Source organism: Stegodyphus dumicola, chromosome 2 (genome assembly GCF_044657685.1).
Source record: "Stegodyphus dumicola isolate Sdum_Otavi_A_Nest chromosome 2, ASM4465768v1".
In the NCBI taxonomy this organism is placed as follows: Eukaryota; Metazoa; Arthropoda; class Arachnida; order Araneae; family Eresidae; genus Stegodyphus; species Stegodyphus dumicola.
The window spans coordinates 157,251,632-157,274,185 of record NC_140769.1 but is presented as its reverse complement, the minus strand read 5'-3'; the positions used below and the strand labels follow the sequence as shown (position 1 = coordinate 157,274,185).

At 28.2% G+C, this 22,554-nt stretch overlaps 1 protein-coding gene across 1 annotated transcript in view; it reads left to right on the top strand.

The window, feature by feature from the left end:
• Positions 1-22,554, top strand: part of LOC118182704 (voltage-dependent calcium channel type A subunit alpha-1-like) — a 454,834-nt gene that overhangs the window by 308,930 nt on the left and 123,350 nt on the right. Inside the window, exons 31-32 of the mRNA XM_085811365.1 lie at positions 11,496-11,606; positions 16,565-16,675. Of these exons, the coding sequence (XP_085667491.1) occupies positions 11,496-11,606; positions 16,565-16,675 (222 nt within the window). The remainder of the gene's footprint in view (positions 1-11,495; positions 11,607-16,564; positions 16,676-22,554) is intronic.

Below are 22,554 nucleotides of genomic sequence, written 5' to 3'. Positions count from 1 at the left end.
ATGAGAATGTTTAGCATTGCTGTATCAGTAAACTGTATATAATGAAAGAAAGTTTCCAAAGCATCTGCTGCTTTTGCAGAAATTGAGGTCTTTCGATGAATCTTTGTTAATTCATTCATAATCATCCTTACTTAAAATTTCATTAGTTATTTCTTGAATTACTTTCAAATCTACTGTTATCATACATTCAACACTTTATGAGTTTATCAAATGGCATCCTCTTCTTTTCATCATCTATTAATTTTCATCACTGACACGATGCACAACAAAAAGTCAAATCTCTAAAATGTTGAAATATGTATAAGAAAATAAATAAAGGCTGCAGGTTAATTTTCTAAATAAAATTTTTTATTTTGATATTTTAAAATGCTATTTTGCCTATATTTTTCTTAGCAAAATTGTTGATGGCATTTATAAGTTTGTTTTATTACTTCAGTTATTGTTCTGTAGCACACTATTTATTAAGTATAAAATACCCAGATGTTTAGATGTTTCTTAACTGATTTTTACCTAGAAAAACATCTCTCATGGTAAGTAATATTTACAGCATTTGTGAGGAAAGTTCAAAATAGAATTAAAATATTTGGGATTTCATTTTGGAGACTGTATTTTTGAATAAATTGTAATATTTTAAAGCGACCACCCTTCCACCTTTTAGTTTCATCTTCCCAAGCAATAATAGAAATAAAACTCCAAAATATTTCTCTCTCGAATGAATCTTCCTTATCTCTGAGAAAATCTTCCTTATCTGTATCATAAAGATCATAGCTGTCATTTGTATTTTCAATTAAATGGAGTAAAGATGGCATAACAAGAAACTGAAGTCTCTTTAAAATTTCTTATAATTCTCTGTCATATGTCAAACCAATTCTCTCCTCAATTCACTTTCATATCAGAGTTCGGCATCTTGCAATTCTTCACCTTGACAGTGATTGAGTGAGCAAAATAGTTGAATACTGTAGTTCAACCCAGATCAGATTCCCAACAGTGAGCTAGCTATATTATGTGGTTTACCTTATATGTGACAAAGAGCAATGATCTCAAACTTGCATCTCATAATTTTATGCATCTTGTGAAAACATTTCAGTTATCAATTAAGCAGATGGACATCTTTAATTTATCAAGGGGATAGTTTTTCAAGGACATTAGAATCCTCTTTATCATAATGTGAAATGTATATATACGAGCCAATTTCACTTAGAAAGTCCTTCACGAAAACACCCCTTCCCTTAGGCATTTAGCCCTTGAGTGCATTGCCATAATTAAATAAACCAAACCAAATGAAACTTCTTTATTATAGTTGAAGGCATTTCTTATTTGCTGAAAATATGGTGTTTATAGTTTTAGAAATATAAAGATAGGACACACAATGGTCTGTGCACACATACACACACATTTTAGACACTTAAAGGACTCTGCTTATGTGTGGGACTGCTGTTCAAGGGGAAAAAAGTAGAATGAATAGTTTGGGGCTTTGTCTTTAATTCACATATTGAAATTATCTGAAATAAATACCTAAAATTTAATATTTAGCTATCAATACATTTGAATTACAAAGTATAGTACAAAGTCCGTAATCCGGACTCGTCGGGACTTCGGCGATTCCGGATTAGGGGTTTTTCAGGATTATAGATCATCAATTTAAATCTGGTAAGAGGGCATGCAGAAATTATACAATTAAAAATATAAAACCGTAATTTATGAAATAAAGAGCAATTATGTTCTAAAGGGTATCAAAATTTACCAAAAAAAAAGCTTAATATTTATTTGTTTACTTTATAAAACATTTCTTTCAATGTAAGTTGTTTAAGACGCTTCCACAAAAAATTCCTCTTTCTTTTTTCTTGTGTCATCCAATGTCATACTCCTCGCATAATTTTGAGACGGATATGCCTTTATCCATTTTTTGTAGCAATTCCACTTTTTGTTTGATGGACATCAAAACATGGTTTCGCTTTGTAGATCCTTTGGCAGCTCCAGAATTGGAACCTCTTTTTGACATAGTCGAAAGTTCAAGCTTACTTCTTTATAAAATTTCTCTAACAGTCTGCAAAAAATAATAAGCCGAATCCAATTAGAAAATTAAGGAACAGTACAATCTGCAACATTAACTGAAATGCCTTAGATAATTTTAGCCTAGCTTATACTGTCCGTTATACATTAAACAAATATAAACATATAAACGCATGCATAAATGAATATATGCGTTTATGCATATGCATAAAGTTTGCAGCTTTGAGATCCGGATTATGGACGTCCGGATTACAGACTTTGTACTGTATAACCAATAGAAATTCCTTGCAAGTACCAGCCTTTCGATAGAAAATAAGTCTGAGTTTGATTTTTTTTTTTCCTTTGTGTTACTATTATTATTGTTTATGTACGTTTTGATAAATTATTTAGTAAGGGAAATTTAAAATTTAGTTAAAATATTTTTATTCTAAATTTTGTTTAAAAACATTTTCTAACCCATCAATTACTTTCAGGTCATGTGTCCAACCTACAGGGTATTTAAGTTTCAAGACCATTGGCATAGGGTATATAATGTTGTATTCATATATGCATGACATGAATGTGAATGCCCAGTCAGTACCCTTTTCGTAATGTGAATATGAGCCAGTTTACATTTATTAAGTCCTTTGTGGAGAATTTTAGGCCTTCCTGAAGACACCCTACTCCCTAGATAGATAACTATAGTGAACTTTCTGTAATTCTATGAAACTGTAGTCTTTCTGTTCCAGAGACTAACCTACGAGTCTGCATGACTAACCTACGAGTATAATATATTTCTCATGAAACATGCAGCTCACTAAAAAGTGCTGCATGGGGCAGACTGTCTCCTCTAGCCCTCTAGTTATGCCACTGCTGGTTTGACCTGAGTTTGAATCCCAGCAGACAGGGTGATGGCATTGATGTTTTCTTGGTTTCTTCTATATGTGATATGAATATGAGACAACTTGCAAAGAAAGTCTACCTTGAACCAGAATCAGGCAGATAACCCTCATGTTCTTTGCTTTACTCTAGTAAACAAACGAACGAATTGGAGGAATTTCAAAGCCATTAAAGTTTTTTTTGGTTGCTAATGTATGCAGTTTGCAATTTTTTCACACCTTAGGCAGAGGGGCCTCTTTAATTTACCAAGAGGATAACTTTTCAAAGAAATTACAATCTACTTCACTATAGTTGAAGGCATTTCTTATTTTATAATCATTTAATCAGTATAGCAAGTTAGTGAGTCATTTTTGAACACGTGCACTTTGTGCTTGTATTTTCATTTATTATGATGTGAATACACTGGTAGGAAAAATTAAAGCAAAAACTGTAAAAAAGTGTGGTGTTTTATGTTAATTCTATTAAGTTCAATGAAAAGTAGTTGATTGCTGCTAAAGATCAATGTTATCACTTAGTCTGATGAGATTCATCTTCACTTCGCTGAAATATGAAAATTTTTGGGTTTCATTCTTTTAGCATATGTGAAAACGAGTGCAAGGGGATGTATCAAATTCTAATTTCAAGGATGTATGAGAATTTGCATGTAGAATGTAGCAGATATTGACAAGGCATTTAACAGAGTGTCAAAAATTACTAGATTATGCAGAAGCAAAGCAGGATAGACATGAACACAGGTTTTTAAAGACCTGACAGTAGATTAAAGCATCATGTCAAAAATCTGTAAATAGTTCAAAGACAATGGTAATATATGCAGACAACCAGGTTAAGATAGAAAATGGGCCACAACAAATTCTCAGGACCATTATTTGGCAGTTATTGCTAAAAGAGCTAGACAACTAATGTCAGCCCAGATTGTAAGGAAGTTCATTACTGCTATAGGAGTCAACTATCCAGATATGTCATGAGTGAGAGGTTGCATTAAAGAGGACAAGGAAATCCATGATTTGTATCCTACTGACTTGGACTGCAAGTGCACTTATTTGCTATAATACAGAGATCATGATTGAGTACTATGGACTGGAACTCGGTTCTGTTTACTGATGAGTCTCATTTTTGTTTGGAGAATGATTCCAGCTGTGTTATAATCTGGAGGGAGCAAAACATATGCAATAAACCTAAAAACATTTGTGAATCGTTATAAAAGCATTGGTATGAAGAAGGTAGAATCATGATATAGGCAGGTAGCAGGCATTATTTGGAATGGTCCACCTACCTACACATGGCCTTGATTTAGAATATACTCTCTCATTATTGGCTTGTCCAGTATCTATGGATATAGCACCTATAAAAATGACCTACTAAACTGAACTTTGGACATGTGGCCCAACCTGTCACACATGTCTTTCCATAATTCATCAGGTCCTCCACTGCATTTAATAATTGTATTAAAAATAATTTGAATACCTTGTATTTCATATTGAATGCTGTTCTATACTACCTTACAAATTTGCAACCATTTTTAGTTTTTATTAATTCTTTCTATGCAAAATTATTAAACGGTACTTTTAAGATATGATGGAAATTTTGCATTTTAATGTGTAGAATGTGTGCCAGCTTTCTACTGAACATTTATTATTATGCAATTCATCATGAACTATATTCTCATTTTGTGCATTTTATGGTTATAACCATTAGAAATACAGTTCTTCATTAAGTTTTGGTGTATTTTATATATGTAGATAATGAAAAATTATAAAAATTTGTCATGCTTTGGCAGGAAATTAATTCAATTAATAATGAAAATTATACTGTAATTTTTAAATATATATTAAATTATATTTTAAGTATTTCCCTTTCAAATGATGTAGAAGTATATCAAATATGATTACTTTTTTACATTAAAAGAATTTCTGTAGTTAATTGTTCAAAGGTTGGGAAAATATAAATCATAGGCTGTTTTAGCTAGGAATTTTAATCTAAGGGAGAAAATTCCTTGAATTTCATAAACTCAGAATTATTTCATTTGTTATCTGAACATATTTTTTTTTTCAACTTCAAACCAATAATTGTAATGTAATCAATATTTGCTCTAAAGTTTTACATTTTATGCCTAAAAATCAAAATATAGCAAATCCTTGTTATTAAAAAAAATTCAGAAGTGAGACATCTTGATGACTATTTTAAAAGAAATATATATATAGCTAGTTTTATATTTTGTGCATCATTTATTGCAAGCATATGCAATAATACAGTAATTTTGGGAATGGTTTGTAGAAAATGATTTCACATATTATTAAAGCCATTGGCTTATTCTGTAGTGAGGAGTCAAAATGACTAACATTGATCACTATTCTTAGCTTTTAAAAGAGTTCTGTTTTCTTTTATTAAAATCATGGCAGAGAATGAATGAATAACTAGATTTTGTGACATGTAGCAATTTTAATTACAAATCTACTGTAGGCATTCACAAGCAGTTATATGCAGCAATGTAAATATTATGAAATAATATGCATCTTGCTTCTTGAAAGAAAGGAAAAAAAAAAAAAGTTGAGCATAATTTGAGTTGTGACTAGTTCATGCCAATTTCACTCAAGCCAATTCATTAGTATTGATTTCATTATTTTGAGTCTTGGTTGTAAAATGTTAGTGCATAGAGTCTTAACTTTTTCTGTTTATTGTCATATAGTTAAATCTATACTAGCAGGAGGAGAAGAATATCGTGACTGCAATTTTGAAATTATCCCCCCCCCAAAAAAAGGTTATGGAGGTATGGTTCCAAATTCAAGATTATTTGAGTCTCTTTTTTTATTCAGCTTGTGCAGAGTTATAGGCTAAATAAGTGCAATTTTGTGACAAATAAAATAAAATTAAGTTGTAGCAAGTACTTTACTTCTGCTGGAATCAAGGATATCAAATATTTTCTTGTGAAATATTGTTCTGTGTTCTCTATCAGCTTCTAGATGCAAATAAAAGGAAGTCTTTTTTTCAGGAAGTTGCATGCAGAAAATATCTCTTCTAATCTTGTCTCGCATATTTTCAATTACCTTAGGTTTGGTTAATATGTATATTTAATCAGCTTAAATCTGCAGACATGGGAAGTATGTGGCAAGATTTTATCTTGTTGAAATAATGCATTTTTTATTAAACACAGAAAAAGCAAGAAGGTAGATTTAATGATCTGATACATGCACTATTCTTTAAAGTTACTGAAACAGTTACCAAAATTGATAATGAATATTTAAGATTATCCCATGATAAATATAACTGATCGAAAGTATAAATTATTAATTCTGTTAAAAAAATTTTGGACAATTTCCTCAGTCATCATATTTTTAATATGTTTTGATCTGGCTGTTGTGGTGGCTAAGTTGTTTTCCATTTATGACAATCCATCAATCTATGTGTTTGCCTGTGTACCATCATTTTTTCCTTATTTACCTGTTTATAATAAACATCACAGCAATTATTATATAGTTAAACAAGTGTAAGTAATGAATTAAAATGTGACATATGTAGTAAATGGCACAGTGGGATAAGGTTTAATTGGTTAATTTATTATGACAAAACATGCTAGAGTTATCTTATTCAAAAGGAAGCCCTTTGTAGAGGACTTTCTATGGAAAACCATCTCATGTTCATTATACATAACATATAAGAAAAACTGTGAATACCCCATACAATTAGCTCATTTATTAGGAACAGAATCTGGGATGAATTACTGGTGCTCAGAAATCTTATATCATTAAAAAATAGGAAAATAGACTAAAGAAAAAAATTTTCTATGTGATTAAAATTAAGGGTATCTTAATTATAATTAAAATTTGTGTGTATAAATATATATTAAAATACTATATATCCTTTTAAATAACACAGTAAATAATACAGTATTGTGATTGTCACAGCTATTCAGACTTACTCTTATTTGCGTTATAAATATAGCCGGAATGCTTTGTCTGTTGGGCGATACATTACCAACACTTTAATATGTTTACCTCATTTACCAAACACTTTAATATGTTTACCTCATTCTTATTAAGTCATTCATCTGTGATGAATATGCACAAATAGGCTATTAAAAGAATGTGCTCAGCTTAATCTTTTAGACAAAGACTGCAAAATTTGCCATGATGTTTATAGTCTTAATATTAAAAGTGCAGCCTAATGTGCAAGTAGGTTATTTGAAAAATTATTAGTTGATATAAAATAAAAAATTTAAAATAATTAATTGGTAAATATATGTTATTCCACTTTCTGAAGGATGTTAAAGAACGCAGTCAGTGTTGAACAGAATGTTGAACAGAATTTCGAATTATGAGAAATATTTTTTTATAAAACCCATCTGGCTTTTGTATATTTGAAAATATGTGTATCTTTGTCTAATGATGCTGCTATTGTATAGCATCTTTTTTTTATCTAAATTACTAGAGTTTTTGTTGCGCATATTTTTTTTCCCTTATATGTAACAACTCATTTTTTTTTCGCTTCTTAGAAATCAGTAATGTATGTATGTTAGATTTCAATTAAGCACTTTTAAGTATGAATTTTTATAAAATACAAATCCTCAGATAAAAAATTTCATAATTTATAAAAGATTTTTTTTTTTTTTTTTTTTTCTTTTCATTTTATGTAGGCATACAAAAGTTTTTTTTTCTTTGAAACTGATATTCATCTCTTGCTGATATTATACATCTGGTAATCAGCATTTGTAACTTTTGTAATTTGGTTATAAATACATGATAATGATATATGTATCAAAAAATGACTTTTGAATTTTTGCATGCATAAATGTTTTGTAAGAATATATTTAAAAAAAAGTATGAAATGATTTATAAAAAACTTTATTTGCACTTGTTCTGTACATTAGAATTAAAGTAATTTAAATTTAATGATTTTTCCTTATTTAATTGTCAAATTTATTTATATATTCTGTTTATTTCTATTTGTATTTGAATTACATGAATATGAAAATTAATGTATTACATTTTATGTTCATGTGTTTTAACAGTTCTTAAAAATTATGTGAGAAACTCTATTGTAAATTGTCTCTGTAAACGACATCATTATTATAATCTATCCATTGGAAAAACAGTTAATTTAAAAAAATGTAGAGGTTTCTAAATGTTATTATGAAATTCACATGTGATTTTCAGAGCATCATTTTCCCTCTGTTTCATCAAGGAATAGAAAAAACATGATCAAAAACACTTACTGCATTTGTCAAATTTTTAAGGCCTCTTATAATATTAAGGAAATAATTGTTTAGTTTAATTTGGTTACTTTGTTGTGCAGAATTATTTTAGCTTAATTTTGTACATGTTTTTCATAACAATGTTTTAAGCTTTGCTATTTATCATGACCATTTTACAAGCTTTCATATAAGATATTTTGGTTTGCATTTTTTAAGTTTTAAAGTTATAAATATTTTGAAGCTATATGTAATTAATTTAACATGTAATGGAATTGTCGATTATTATTTTTTCGAATTATTATGGAAAGAGAATATTTATATTTATTGTCATTTGCTATGAAAAATATAGTACCCAGCCATATTTTAAGTTTTATATTTTTATAAAAGTTAAATTTATCCTTGAGGTGAAACTGTTTTTGCACTTAATATTATTATATTGCTGAAGCATGTATTTTTGTTTTGCATACATACAGTTAATCACTTACATAAATTAGTCGTGGTGAAATGACCATTTTTGGTGTACAAATGTGAAAAAAGAATTTTGTTTTAGCATCATTTGAATTCACTTTTTATAAGAACTCTCAATTAACTTTGTTCTGTTTGTTGATTTTTCTAGTATATTTTTCATTGTCAATTCCTGGTTGAAATAAAGTAATTGTTATATTTAATGTGGTAATGTAAACATATATTCAGTATTTGCTGCAAGAAAATTGGCATTTGTACTTGATAAACTAATATGTATAGTTTAGTTCTAAGCTTATGTTTTTCAATCATATTTCTTACAAGAATTTATTTCAGGAAATATAAGTATTTGACATTTTATGCACCATATTCACTTTTAATCTGATCTGCTTTTAAACTAATTAAATAAATAATGCATCAGAAACATTGCATGTGTGATATTAATAGAGAATAAGCATGTAGAGGGAATTATATTTGATTTGCTTTATGAAGCAAAGAAGCTATGTTTTTAAATTATCTAGATTTATACACCTTTTTTTAATATTTCCAAAATTCCTAAAAATATTTAAGATATTTTTATTGATATTAAGATTATAGACATTATATAAATTTTATTTAATATGAATTCCTCAAAATTTAATATAAATTCATTTTTAGAAAAACATTAAATGTTGTTTTTCTTATGAAATTTGTTGGATGTTTTTAAGTTTTATAAATATAAAGGTTATGTATTTTTGTGTTTTAGTATAATTTTTTATGTAAAGGGATATAACTCCAGAAATACCATAATAAAAAGCACCGTGTCTGCCTTAGCAGCATATATGTTACTTATCTCTAGTTCATTGAGAAAAGAAAATTTTCTGTTATATATAACAGGGGGAAAATTTTGTTGAAATTTTTCAAATGCTGAATATAAATACAGGTGTTTGTAAATCTTATGTTAAGAAAGGGTTGATGGTTATTAGTAATTAAATTTTAGGTTATATAAAACTTCTGCACTTTATTATTTTATACTTTTTCTTATAAAATTTTTGTAGGTATGCTCTCTGTCCAAATTGTATCACAGATTTTTTTTTCTTTGTGGAAGAGTGGATTCAAAATGGTTCTTAGAGGAAGGACGTTTCTGTCTTCATATCCCAAACAGTTAGAGAAAATATGAATAATATTGATTTAGAAAAACTATCATGAAGAAAACAACTCTTTGTATTTCTTTTCTGTAAAAGTGACATACATTTATTTTGTATCTGGAAGCAAGAGGAAAGCTTAAAAGATATTCTTTTATGAGATGAATTTATTTAAAAATCCACAGGAATTTGAATTTAGAAACCATAAATATTTAAAAAAGCTAACCTGAATTAATATGAATACAATGAAAATATTTCAAAATTAATAATGTTATTATAGCATATTAGCCTACCAGTAGCTGAGTGGCTAATACTGCTAAACAATATTCTTTTATTCAGTTTTGTGCCAATAGTTGAGCAAGCTGGCTACACGAGATTTTTGTGGTTTTCATTGTGTAATGTAAATGTAGACCAATTTTAATCTCGAAATTCTCCACAAAAATATTTCTCTTTAATGGTGCATCACTAAACTTTAGTACGTTAGAACACATAACCTGAGAACTTTTCCATAATCAAATAACCCCATTCTCTGTGGCATATTTATTATACAGTTTGTATTCGTGAAATTTATATTTTTTGCTTTGCATTTCTTAATCCAGGTGTTGCTTTTGCTCTACATGATATACCTCCCCTTACCCATTCAGCTTAGCAAAATGGGAGATGATAAAGAAAAGAAATCAATTTATTCACCAAAATCTGCATACTGGTATCCTCATAGTCTATTCTAAACTTTCAATTTAAGCTTTGATTTGTGCTACAACAAATTATTTAACATGGTTTAAATTTTTAAGAATTTTTGATATGTTTAACATGCATTATAAAGTTTACTATTTGAAGAAATTAAAGTTCTTTCCCCTATTGTTTGTCCAAGTGATGTAAACTTTCCACTACTTTCTGCTGGAGATAATTTCATACCTTCTTTAGGGCAAATTACCCTGAGTCATCAGCATTTTTTTCTAAATTAGATTTTTTACTCTCTCTTCGACTCCCGTTTCATTATTTTATACAAAACTTAAGTCCTGTTGTATTCATGAGACTGGGTGAACCTAAATAATTTCTTGCATAAAACAGATTCATGCATATACTATATTTAAATCATTTTTAAGTCATAAATTTTGGACTGATTCATCTGTTTTCATATTTTCATCAAATGGAATTCTCTTTGCTGTTGAACTACTCTTGCAAAATACTATTTCCTTGAAACAGATTTCTTAAAAGCAGAATTTTTTCCTATATTTAACAGCTGACAATAGCTAAACAACCTAAATACCTGCAATTAGTGGAACCTATAAAATTTCATTGAAATCCTAATTTCGAAAAGCCATTGTTTAATATGTGTAACAATTGCTTGATTAAGTCATAATCTACTTATTAATGCATCTAAAACTCAGTATACACAGTTTAATCTTGAATTAATTAAGCACATGATTTTTCATAACACTTTTTAAAAACTGAAATTTTTAAAGTAATTTTTGTGCATTTAGTTTGGATTATAAACTGAATGTTTATAAATACATTTGTACATACAGTTATAAATACATTTATAAATGTATAGGTTCTAATAAAAAGCAGATACTTGCTATGAATATAGCAACTGTTGGTGAAAAAAGTAATTGCAATAAATTTGACAGAATTATTATATCTTTGTTAAAAAATAATTTTTGACATACAAAGTAATTGTTTGGCTTATTATATATATTCTGTGCTATGTGTTTTGTGGTTTTGCATTTTCCACTGAGCTGTATGCCCTGACTTGACTTGCCTTTCCGCTATTACACTGCCTATAAATAGATTTTGCAGAAATGTGATTGCTTTTGTGTTTTGTCCAGTATCACAAACAAAAACAACTGTTCAAGTCTACCCTGCACTACATGAATGCGGCCTTCACTGCACTCTTTACCCTTGAATGCTCGCTCAAGTTGGCTGCATTTGGAGTCAGGGTAAGAAAATCAAACAAAGCAAAAAATTTTAAACAAATGTGTTTTTCAAGCTCCCTCTATAAAGTATTAGGGGAAATATAATATTTTACATTTTAGTATTAATTTTATTCTTTGTGGTATTTTTGCCATACATGTAAAATTAAAAATATTTTTCTTTATCTAATCTTTAAAAATATCTTATTTATCTAATCTCTGAATCATTTTATTATTTTTAATCAGGGATCAGAAACTCAAAAAAAAAAAAAATCTATATTGATTTAGATTCTGTAGTTAAATGTCAACTGAGTTCAGATTCTTTGATTTCATGATAATGCTAAACAGTTTTAGTTCAAGTATGCTTCATATATGTTTTCATAAACTTCTGCATTAAGGATCTCTCTGCCAAAAAGTTTAAAAATTATAATATCAATTTAATGTTAAAACTATACATATAAATAATTTTATTTTTTAAAATTCACTTAACTGAATTAGTGAAAAAATAGGTAATATAATTATCAATATAATCATTATCAATTTATTTATCAGGTATTGTCAAAAAGATAACCAGAATTCAATAAATAAAGCAAATATTAAGTCACATCTTACATTTTGAAGTTCAGTACTTTATTTTAGTGCTTCAGTGCGTCATTACTAGGTAGTGGAACCAAATTAATGCAAGGAGAGTAATCAAAAATTTTTCTGGTGACCTTTTTAATGTAGCTAAGTGTATTGCAATAAATTTTTTAAGGTAAGTAAATTATGAATACGTATGTAATACAAATAATTATATGCAGTCCAATAAAAAATATACGAAGAATAAAAAGAGTAGTTTAAGTAATATTAATTAAAACTTGAATAATTCAAGGATGTTCAATAGGTTTTCATTAAAATTATATTATGGCTATTCAAGTGAATTGATGCTTTATCACAAGAAGTTTGTGCTCACTGGGGAAGTATAATTATTTGTAAACTGGTGCTTGGAATCATAATAAGTGTGGATGTTTGGAGTAAAATGCTGAATCTAGGAAACACTGCATTTATTTTTTATGATTGTTCTTAATTAAAGAATTACAGTTATTTAAGGAAAACGCTGTATTCACTTTTGATCCCTGTTTTTATTTATTAAAGAATTATAATTATTCAATAAATTAAACCCTAAAAGAAGGAGCATTATAAAGCAGTTTGCTTTCAATTCAAATTCTAGTTTTAAGATTTGTGTTTATTAAGTTTTTGCTTTGATCCTTATTAAATTAAAATTATAAGACTTTGTTTTATACTTTCGTTTTACATATTTTACTAACATAAATTCCTTTTCTGCAGAAGTTCAGAAGTTTCTATCTTTTGATGTATTTATTTAATAATAAATAGTTTTATAAATTAGATAATGTGATAGTAATTTTATGAGTTTTTATTATTAAAATTAATAGCTCAGCACCAGATATTTTTATGTAAAGAAAAATATTTTTAATTTTACTATTTATTTAGATTTTATGATAGTTTTAAGATATAGATTTTTTCAAAGATTTGGATAATATACTTAAATTTAAAAGTATTGTAAAGTTGTATATATTAAAATTATGGTAGTTAAAACTTACTTTAAAGAAAAGGTAATAAATAATGGTAAAAATAAATAGTATGGTAATAAAAATGGTCATAAACAAAAGGTAATAAATGAAATTTATAAAGGTAATAAATATACTTTGTTTATTACCATTAAAAGTTACTTTGTAACTAAGAACTTATGGTATTTTACCATTAAGAGGTCTCCGCAAACTCTTATGAAAGAATTTATAAGATGTTGGTACTCTCTCTATATATAAATTAAAATTTTTTGTTCATCATTTGATACATTAAAGTCATTTATTCATTATATTAGGAGTGGATATTTTAGAAAGGAAAAAATGTGTTATAAAATAATGAAGTAGAGATAACATCAGTCTTTTATTTAATTGTTTTAAAGAATAAAATTTCTCTTTCATCTGGGATTCATTTAATGTAATATTTTTCCATGTTAACTAGTCATCATTTAAATTACTGAATTATTCAAAAAATTAATATTTAAAACTGAATGATCCTATAACTGCTCTAATATTATTGAAAATGTATGATAAGTAAGTAATGATAAGCATATATTTAATAATTAATTACTGCGCTTTAGAATTTAAATTACTGCTTGAGAACATTGATTGTAAACAAATGTGAAATGTTGATTTGCATTGGTGAAAAGTAGCCTTATGCTGCATGTGATTTGCATCTTAAACTAAAGACAAGCTTGTATGCTTGGTGGGTTATTTGTATTATGAATTACATCTACGTTTCAGTGCAGAAAATACATTACTCTACATATATCAAGGCATTTATTCTATGCAATATATCTTAAACATGCAGAGTGCCAAACTTTATAAAACACATGAACTAAAATATTCTCATTTCCTTGTTTTTATATATAAAATCATAAATATTTCAGATTACAAAAAAAATCATTTTTGAAATTTTTTCTTTCCCATATAGACTTAGCATCTAAGATCCATTTCTGAAAAGTTATGATGAAGTTTAACTTGCTATCTTAGATGTTAATTCACATTGCATGAGAAAAAAGAAATTTTTTGTATTCTCTATCTTTATATCAATTAATTTTTTATCACTTGATTAAACACATGCAGTGAGTAAACAAATTAGAAATAGACATTGTTTAAGAAAAACTACATAATATTCATTTACTTATCAGGTAATCTTTACTTTCTAAGATAATAATCATATAATACAAAAAGTGCAAACTACTGAGAAGTGTTTAAACAGATTGATGTAATATAAGTAGTGCAAAACATTTTGTCAATTCTCATTAATTTAATTTGTAGATCATTGTAAATTCTCGTTGTAAACAATAAATAAAAAAAATAATAAAATTATTAACTAAATAAAATATATTATTAATAGCTTACCTAAATAATTTAAAAGTTTAAAAACATTTTGTTTGCAACAACTTTAATTCAAAATACTATTTTCTGTCTGTTTTTAGATATAAGACACAAATGATAAAAAAGGTAGGTTAATTTGGATAATTTACTTGATTTATGAATTTAGCTATACTATTAGTTAAATCCATGCTTTTTTATACTTATTCCTTGGCAACTTTTTTTTAATTATATAAAAAATTCATAATTTTACCTTCCATGTGAGGCAAGTAATATAGTATGTAAATTAAGACCTGGCTAAAAACCTTGTCAGACTGAAAAGTGCATGAAAGTTAACGTGCAACTAAGGTAATTAAAATTCACAAGTTTAAAAAAAATAAACATAATAATAGCAAAGTAATTAAATGTGTCCATGTGAAGGGTTGATTATCATGCAATTTTTTCAAATTGTTGAGTTTCTAATATCTGTGCCTGAAACAGGACCACTCCTGGTTTCCTTAATTATGGTCTAAAATTTCCTATATACGGTCTTAGATGATAATCGAAAGCTTTAATATGGTGTTAAATTATTTTAAATAGTTTCTAGTATTTGATTCGAATTGTAAATATCTTGATGCATCTTTTATCTTTAACCATTCTTTAGGAGATTCAGGGCTTGTCTTCTCAATCAAGCTGTTCATATATATTTCTCAAAATATAAAATCTGCATAAACAGTGTGCTGAATCTATTACTTTTGCTGTTACATATTAGAAAAAAAATCAGCTTGCTATTCTTTTGAGTTTATACTGAGATAGCTGATAAACTATAATTGACTATTAATTTAGATTCCCTATATTAAGTTTATCTTCATATCTGTGTTATTAATGTGTATCATAGCTGTTGGTTCAACTTGTTCTACTGGATAGAATTCAGCTTTTTATTTACTGATCTGGAATCCTGCTGTGTTAACGACTAAAGCACTTACTGGGGAAAGGAGCATAAATAACTAAACTTATATTGTAACACTTTTTAAATAAAGTTTGAATTCGCATGTAAATTTATGGTAACATATTACATTTTTAATAGGCTTCCTGAATGTGGTCATAAATGTTTTGATTTCCTGAGCCCTGAAGTATATTTTCAAAATAATGCCATCATCTTAGTTTCTTTTAACTTTAATCAGTATAAACAAACTTTTCAAAAGTATTTCAGTATTTTATTTAACACAGATAAGCTTTATTTGTACCATTTCAGATATGTCATGTTAAAAAATTTTTTCAAAAAAAAAAAAATCCAGGCTTTTAATTTCAGAATATTTATATTTATAAATTTTTCATTAAATCATATTCTTTTCTTAATATACTGTCCCAAACCTGACATAATTGTACTTCTGCGGTAGAGCTCAAATTCTTTATTCAAATGTTTTTATGTATTTGTAAGGTAATAGGAATATAATTAATGTTAACTTCTCGTAGCCATTATGACATGGATATTGTTATTTCTGTATTTTTTGTGCAAATTACTTAGAAATATCTTGCATGTTTGTTTGACGCATGTCATAGCTTTTTTTGTACTGAGATTTTTTGGTCTGTGGTATGGTGCACTATTCTGAAAGGGGCATGAATTGTGTTCTTGATGATTTTTGATCATGTGTAATATTGTTTTATTTGCATGCCTAAACTGTAAACATTCTGTTATGAGATAATATTGCATGTGCATTTTCAAAAACTGATTGTGATTTGCATATAAAGGAAATAATTATTTTATATAAAATGGTATTGTTATTTTTAATGATTAGATGAATGTTAAAAATATCTGTTTGTATATTATAGGCTTTTGTAATCATTTTAAATGACAGTTCTATAAACATACGAATAATTTTTTAAAAAATTTTATTTGATCCCGACACTACTTAATACATTTCATTTTGTATTTCTTGATAAAAATTAAGTGTATTAAGTAGAGTTAAAACCTGCTTGATTTTATTGTTATGCCTTGTACCTTAGACCCTCCCATTGTTTTCTATGTTTTTTTTCAACTCCTGCCGCCTTGTTTTCTTGCTACTTCACTCCATGGCGCTGTAGTTCTACCAAGCCCCTGATCTGTATTTAGACACATTAGACTACTTAAACGAAGCTTTTACGGCACTCTTTCTGATCGAATGTGGTCTGAAGTTTATGGCATACGGATGCAAGGTTTGAATTTGACTTTTTAATTATATATTTTATTCTACTTTGAACATTTCTCCACTGTGTATGTTACACATTAAATCAATTACTATTATATAATACAAATGTTTATAAATACTTTCATTCATCCATTCAATGAATTAATATAGTTTGAGCAAGTTTCCATTAAATGTTGGAAATTTTCGTTCTCATCAGTTAATTAAATTTGTCTCAATTAGAAGACTGTATTTCTAAATAAAACATTTTTAAATTTTATGAAAAATTATTACTGTATTATTTGTTTTTTAGTACATTGTTTTGGAAATCATGTAAATGTATTTTTATAGTTTTAATGGTATTTAAAGGTTTCAGTTGAATTAAATTTTTAAATATTTTGTTTCATTTTTTTATACTGTAAAGTATTACTAATATACAATTATTACTTTATACTACTTACCTTATTGTAATTCCATGAGCTATTTGAATTTAAGATTAATTATATAATTTATTATTTAACATATGTTAAAGATTTAATAATGATTTAGCCTTTTATAATATTGAAGTTCTGTGATGGAAAAATTCTGTATTAAAATTTTTATTTTACATATTTAAAAAAATAAGATTTTTTCCACCTAATAAGCAGTTTTATTAGTAATAATTTTTCTGCTGACTGTGTTGCAAAGTGCAGGACACATTATTTAAAGATTTTGCTCTCTTTAGGCTGCTGCTTTTTCTGGTAATAAAAGAAACAAATTAAATTTCTGTAGTCATTTAACATTTTTTTGATCTTGTAAACACTGGGTGGTTTAAAGAAGTAAACTTTTTCTTCTGTTACCTATTTATTTTCTCAATAACTAACTACATTTCTGAAGACTAATTTAAAGTGTTTAAATCTGGTTTCTCTTTCCCTCAATAAACAACTACTGTCATATGCTATACTAAACTATAAGAAGAAGTATAATTTCTCTTTTAATAATTCTTTACTTTCAGAAATAATTTTTTCCAAATCATTTCTTCCTGAATCAGATACTAAAGTATATAAATCTTATCATATAGTCATATGTCTTTATTTGCAAATTTTGGCTATAACTTCTACAGTCAGCAACTAAAATATAGACTTTATTCTTTCCTTCATGTCATCATATGGATTAGGATTAACAGGTAGCAAATACATGGTAACTAAATTAAATTTCAGCATTCATATAGGTTTAACTGTTTAACCTATATGAATGCTGAAATCTGAAAATTTTAATTGAAAAACCTAGCTTCAAAAAATAATTGGAAGTCTCAGTAAGGTGTCAGATTTATAAAGGCTCAAATATGTTCTCTGAATTTTTAATCACAATATGTGGGAATATTTAGTTATCTTCTTTACTATAAACTCAACTAGTATTGCTTGTGAAAATTATCACTATTTTTATATGACCTTGTCATTCTGAATATGTCTGTCTTAAAGGAGTGGAAGTTGAAAAGTTATAATGACATTATAGTTTGCATAGTTCACAACAGTAATTTTTTTATACCAGGTATAAAGTTGGCTAGCATGATGTGGTATTGTATTTGATCAAATTAAATCTTAGTGCCTTATCTTATTTTGTGCATTTACCATTTGATACTACAATCAGATAGATTTACAATCTTATTAGCTATGGTGTCTCATTATTAATTCTGATTTTGTTCTATGAAGCTTTCTTTTCCGTATATGAAACTACGAACTAAAATTTATAAATGACCATTCCTTGTTATTTATAAATTTATAAATAACCTTTCAATGTTAGTAAACTTCTTGTGTTAGAAAATATGAAAGAAATAGAAAAATGCAGTTTTTTTATTTAATATTTAAAAAAATTGTACTGCATTTTGTCCTTTATGTGGCTGTAAACTTTTATAAATACCGTGACATTTTATGGGGGAAAAGTCCTTAGATGTGAGTCCTTAGAGTGATTCAATTGCATTCATTACAAGAAACTTTTAAGAAATATTGCAACGAAACTGCTTTTAGTCAAAATTGATGTTAACTTTTCTTGATAAAACAAATATTTGATTACTTGAAGTTTTACCTAGCCCCCCCCCACACACACTTTTAGTTTATGAAAACTTGGTTACAAAAAATTCTGATCCCAACACATCAAAAAGTGCTCACTCATTTTAGGAGATAATAAGAATTCATGTACATTTCTTTCTTCCCATTATTTAGCTAGAAAATTTCACATATTTTACAGACATTCAACTGTCAGATCATTTTCTTTTTTACAAATAAAATTATCAGTTCCATTCTTAGAGAATCCATTTCAGATATGTACTTCTGCAGTAAATACAGGATTCCTTGCCAGTGTGATTTAATTTATACAGTCAAAAGTTGTTAATCCGGACTCGTTGGGATTTCAGTGATTCCGGATTATAGATCATCAGTTTAAATCTGGTAAGATGGCATGCAGAAATTATAAAATTAAAAATATGAAACCATAATTTATTAAATAAAGAACAATTATGATCTAAAGGGTATTAAAATTTACAAAAAAAAAAAAGCTTAATATTTATTTGTTTACTTTATTAAACGTTTTTTTCAATGTAAGTTATTTAAGTTGCTTTGTTTTATGTGATAATACTCTCTCTTTAATTCTATAAACAGACATAATTTCTTGTTCAGTTACAAAGTTCCGCTGTTCAAGTCCTATATTTGCTGTGTCAATTTGAATAATTTGTCAATTTGAATAAGAATACCGACTAATTTGTCAATCAAATTTTTTTTTTATTTTCAATAACCTCTGCGTCACTTTCTTCACTATCGGAAGCAAATTATAATGACGAGGAATATGATTTAAATCATATCAAAGCCAGAGTACATTGAGATGAAATACTACATTTAGTCAGGAATTATAAGCCAAATAAAATAAAAAATCTGCCCCGAAGATAAGGATAGTGCTGATAGATCAACTTCCAATTCATTGTGCGCCGCGGCGTGCCCTCCCACCCAGAGCAGCGTGAAATTGATAAACAGATTTCGGAATGGTTAGAGAAACAAAGGATATGCCTTTATCCATTTTTTGCAGCAATTTCACTTTTTGTTTGATGGACATCGAAACATGCTTTCACTTTGTAGATCCTTTGGCAGCTCCAGAATCGGAAATTCTTTTTGACATAATCGAAAGTTCAAGCTTACTTTTATAAAATTGCTCTAACAGTCTGCAAAAAATAATAAGCCGGATCCAATTCGAAGATTAAGGAACAACGCAATCTGCAACATTAACTGAAATAGATAATTAGATAATTTTAGCTCATACCTTCCGTTATACATTAAACGTGCATGCGTAAACGTATTATGCGCATGCGCAGAAAGTTTGTAGCTTTGAGGTCCGGATTATGGGTGTTTGAATTAATGACTTTTAACTGTATTTGTCAAACTCAGAGAGCCTTCAAATTTTGTGCCCTTTGTCATTCAATACTGTTGTCAGAAAATCACATTTTCCATTTCTCCGCAGCCAACATTTTTCAATAAACATCTTCCGTTGGAGAATTAGATTTTCTAGAGGCATTTCTTAATCATAAAAATCTTTCTGTTCTAGTTAATGATCGCAACTGTAATCCATCTTTACCCTCAGCTTTTAAGAAATATATTTTGTAGTTTTCATTTTTCATTAGTAGATGTTGCTAGTAGCCGAACTTCCTTCCCTAATTGTTATTGCCTGAAAACAGGCTTCTGTTTTGCCTTCAGCACTTCTTCAGCTGAAGAAAGCTTTATATTTAAGCCTTCAAAAGTAGTCTTGCAGATTTATGAATATTATGCTGATTCTTGTTGCCTTGTTGCTGATGACAGAAATATGGGACCTTTAATAATCATTATTTGGCATGTTATCTTAACTCAGATTTGATTATATATTACTTAGTAACTGAGGCAAATTAGGGGAAAAAAACTCGTCTAATATTATTAGAGCAATATGACTTAGAGATCAATATAATCTCTTTGATAATGTGCTGTGTTATCACTATTCAGAAGCGTGCTGCAATAAAATCATCTTTTATTCTAAAACAATGTATTTATTTCTTAACAGGATGTTACCAAAGGTTATCATCCACCAATGTCATTACTTATATGATCACCTGCTGAACCTATATAGAGAGGCAGGAAAAATTTCCTTCATAAATAGCTGTTTTAAATTTTATGCAGTTTTCAAGTTCTCTTTTTAGTTGCTTTTCTTATAGATAACAAGAATATTCTTAAAGGAATATTCTAGAAATAACAAGAATATTTCTTGAAAATATTTATACTGTTTATAACTGAACAGTTAAAAAAATTCAAGAAGAAAGTTAGTGAAGTGTTTTTAATATGGGCAAATTTAAATTAGTAACAATATGTATTGTTCCAAATTATTTTCAAAGTGGAGGAACAGAAGTTAGAGCCAAAATTGGAGAAAAATTTTGCATTTGTATAATTAATTGTGCCTGAAGAGAGTGAAAAACTGAATGAAAGGGTTTCTAAAGGAAGGGAAAAGAGTGTCTGTTTATGGAAATAGCTGGAATTAAATGTTTTCGATGATGCAATTTTTGTTACAACTTTTTATTTGTAACTATGTTGTGAAGATACCTGTATTGTACTTAATGTCTAGAAACTAATTATGCAAACCATGTCTGAGAGAAATCTTTTCCGATCAATAATTATAAAAATGAAATTTTTGAGTACTTAGGAAATCCTAATGCATAATCAGAAAATACAGCAATTTTCATCAAAAATTAAAATTTTTATGTAAAAGAAATTTTTAAAAAATGAGAATTAAGGGGGAAAAGAACACAATTTGCAGATTGAATTTTCATATTGCTATGAAACTGAAGTAAAAGAAAGGAACGATATTAAGAATTTGAACTTGTATCCTGCTAAAAGTTATGTAAAAATAATCTCTTGTACAGCAACATGTTTAAAAAGAAAAAGGAAAGAATGGTACTTGGTTGTTCCTTATGGGAGCATAACATGACAGAAATATGGGACATAGACTCCATGAATATGTAGAAATATTTGTTGGTTGTGACTTATCTCACTTGTCTAACAGTAATATCAGAATAAGTTCATGAATTTCATCATGGCAAGGAGAGCAAATTTGTGCCTGTCATTGGAAAGAGCTTTGAGCACCATACAGGGGACAGTACAACTTCACTCAAGTCCGCCTCCAATTTTGATGAAGAGCACCTTGGCAGGACATGTCGGATGTTCTCCCAACCCTCTTTCCTATCACCAGTCTCTCGAGAGGACTTTCAACTCACCTATATTTAGAGTGCCCCCGTGCCGCAAAGACACTGTGCGTTTACAAACATTCATGCCTTCTTCAGGATTCAAGCCCAGGCTCTTCGGTACCACATTAGGCTCTCCCATGCACTATACCATCTGGGTGGCAATGTAGAAGTATACTGCAGGCAATAAACAACATACTTCCTGCAAAGTGGATCATAATTTTGTTGTATTCAGAATTACAGAATTTTTGTTTTACAAACCACTGCAGATGAATTCAGTAATGGCTTAAAAAGTTATGGTGAAAGTGAAAAATGGAATTGATTTCCTGCAACTGTAATTTGACATCTCTAGACATGTGTGGTTGCACATTGTTCTGTTAGATGTCAAACCTATCAGAATGGAAGTAGACAATGAATGAATTAACACATCAGAATGAGTGCACGCATAGCATTCACCTGCTAGAAACATTTGTTGACCTACAGAGGATTCTACTAAATGACAGTTAAACAAAAGCCACCACAGGCTGTGCAATCTTGTGCTGACATGTAGGTGCAGGGCTTGATGAGGTTTTATCCATATTCAAGAGAATTCAGTCTGCCTGAAAAAGCTTGAAAATATGACTGCTTAAGGCTACTGCCAGTGTCTCTGTATGCCTATCCTAGGTAAGCTGCAATACTATATA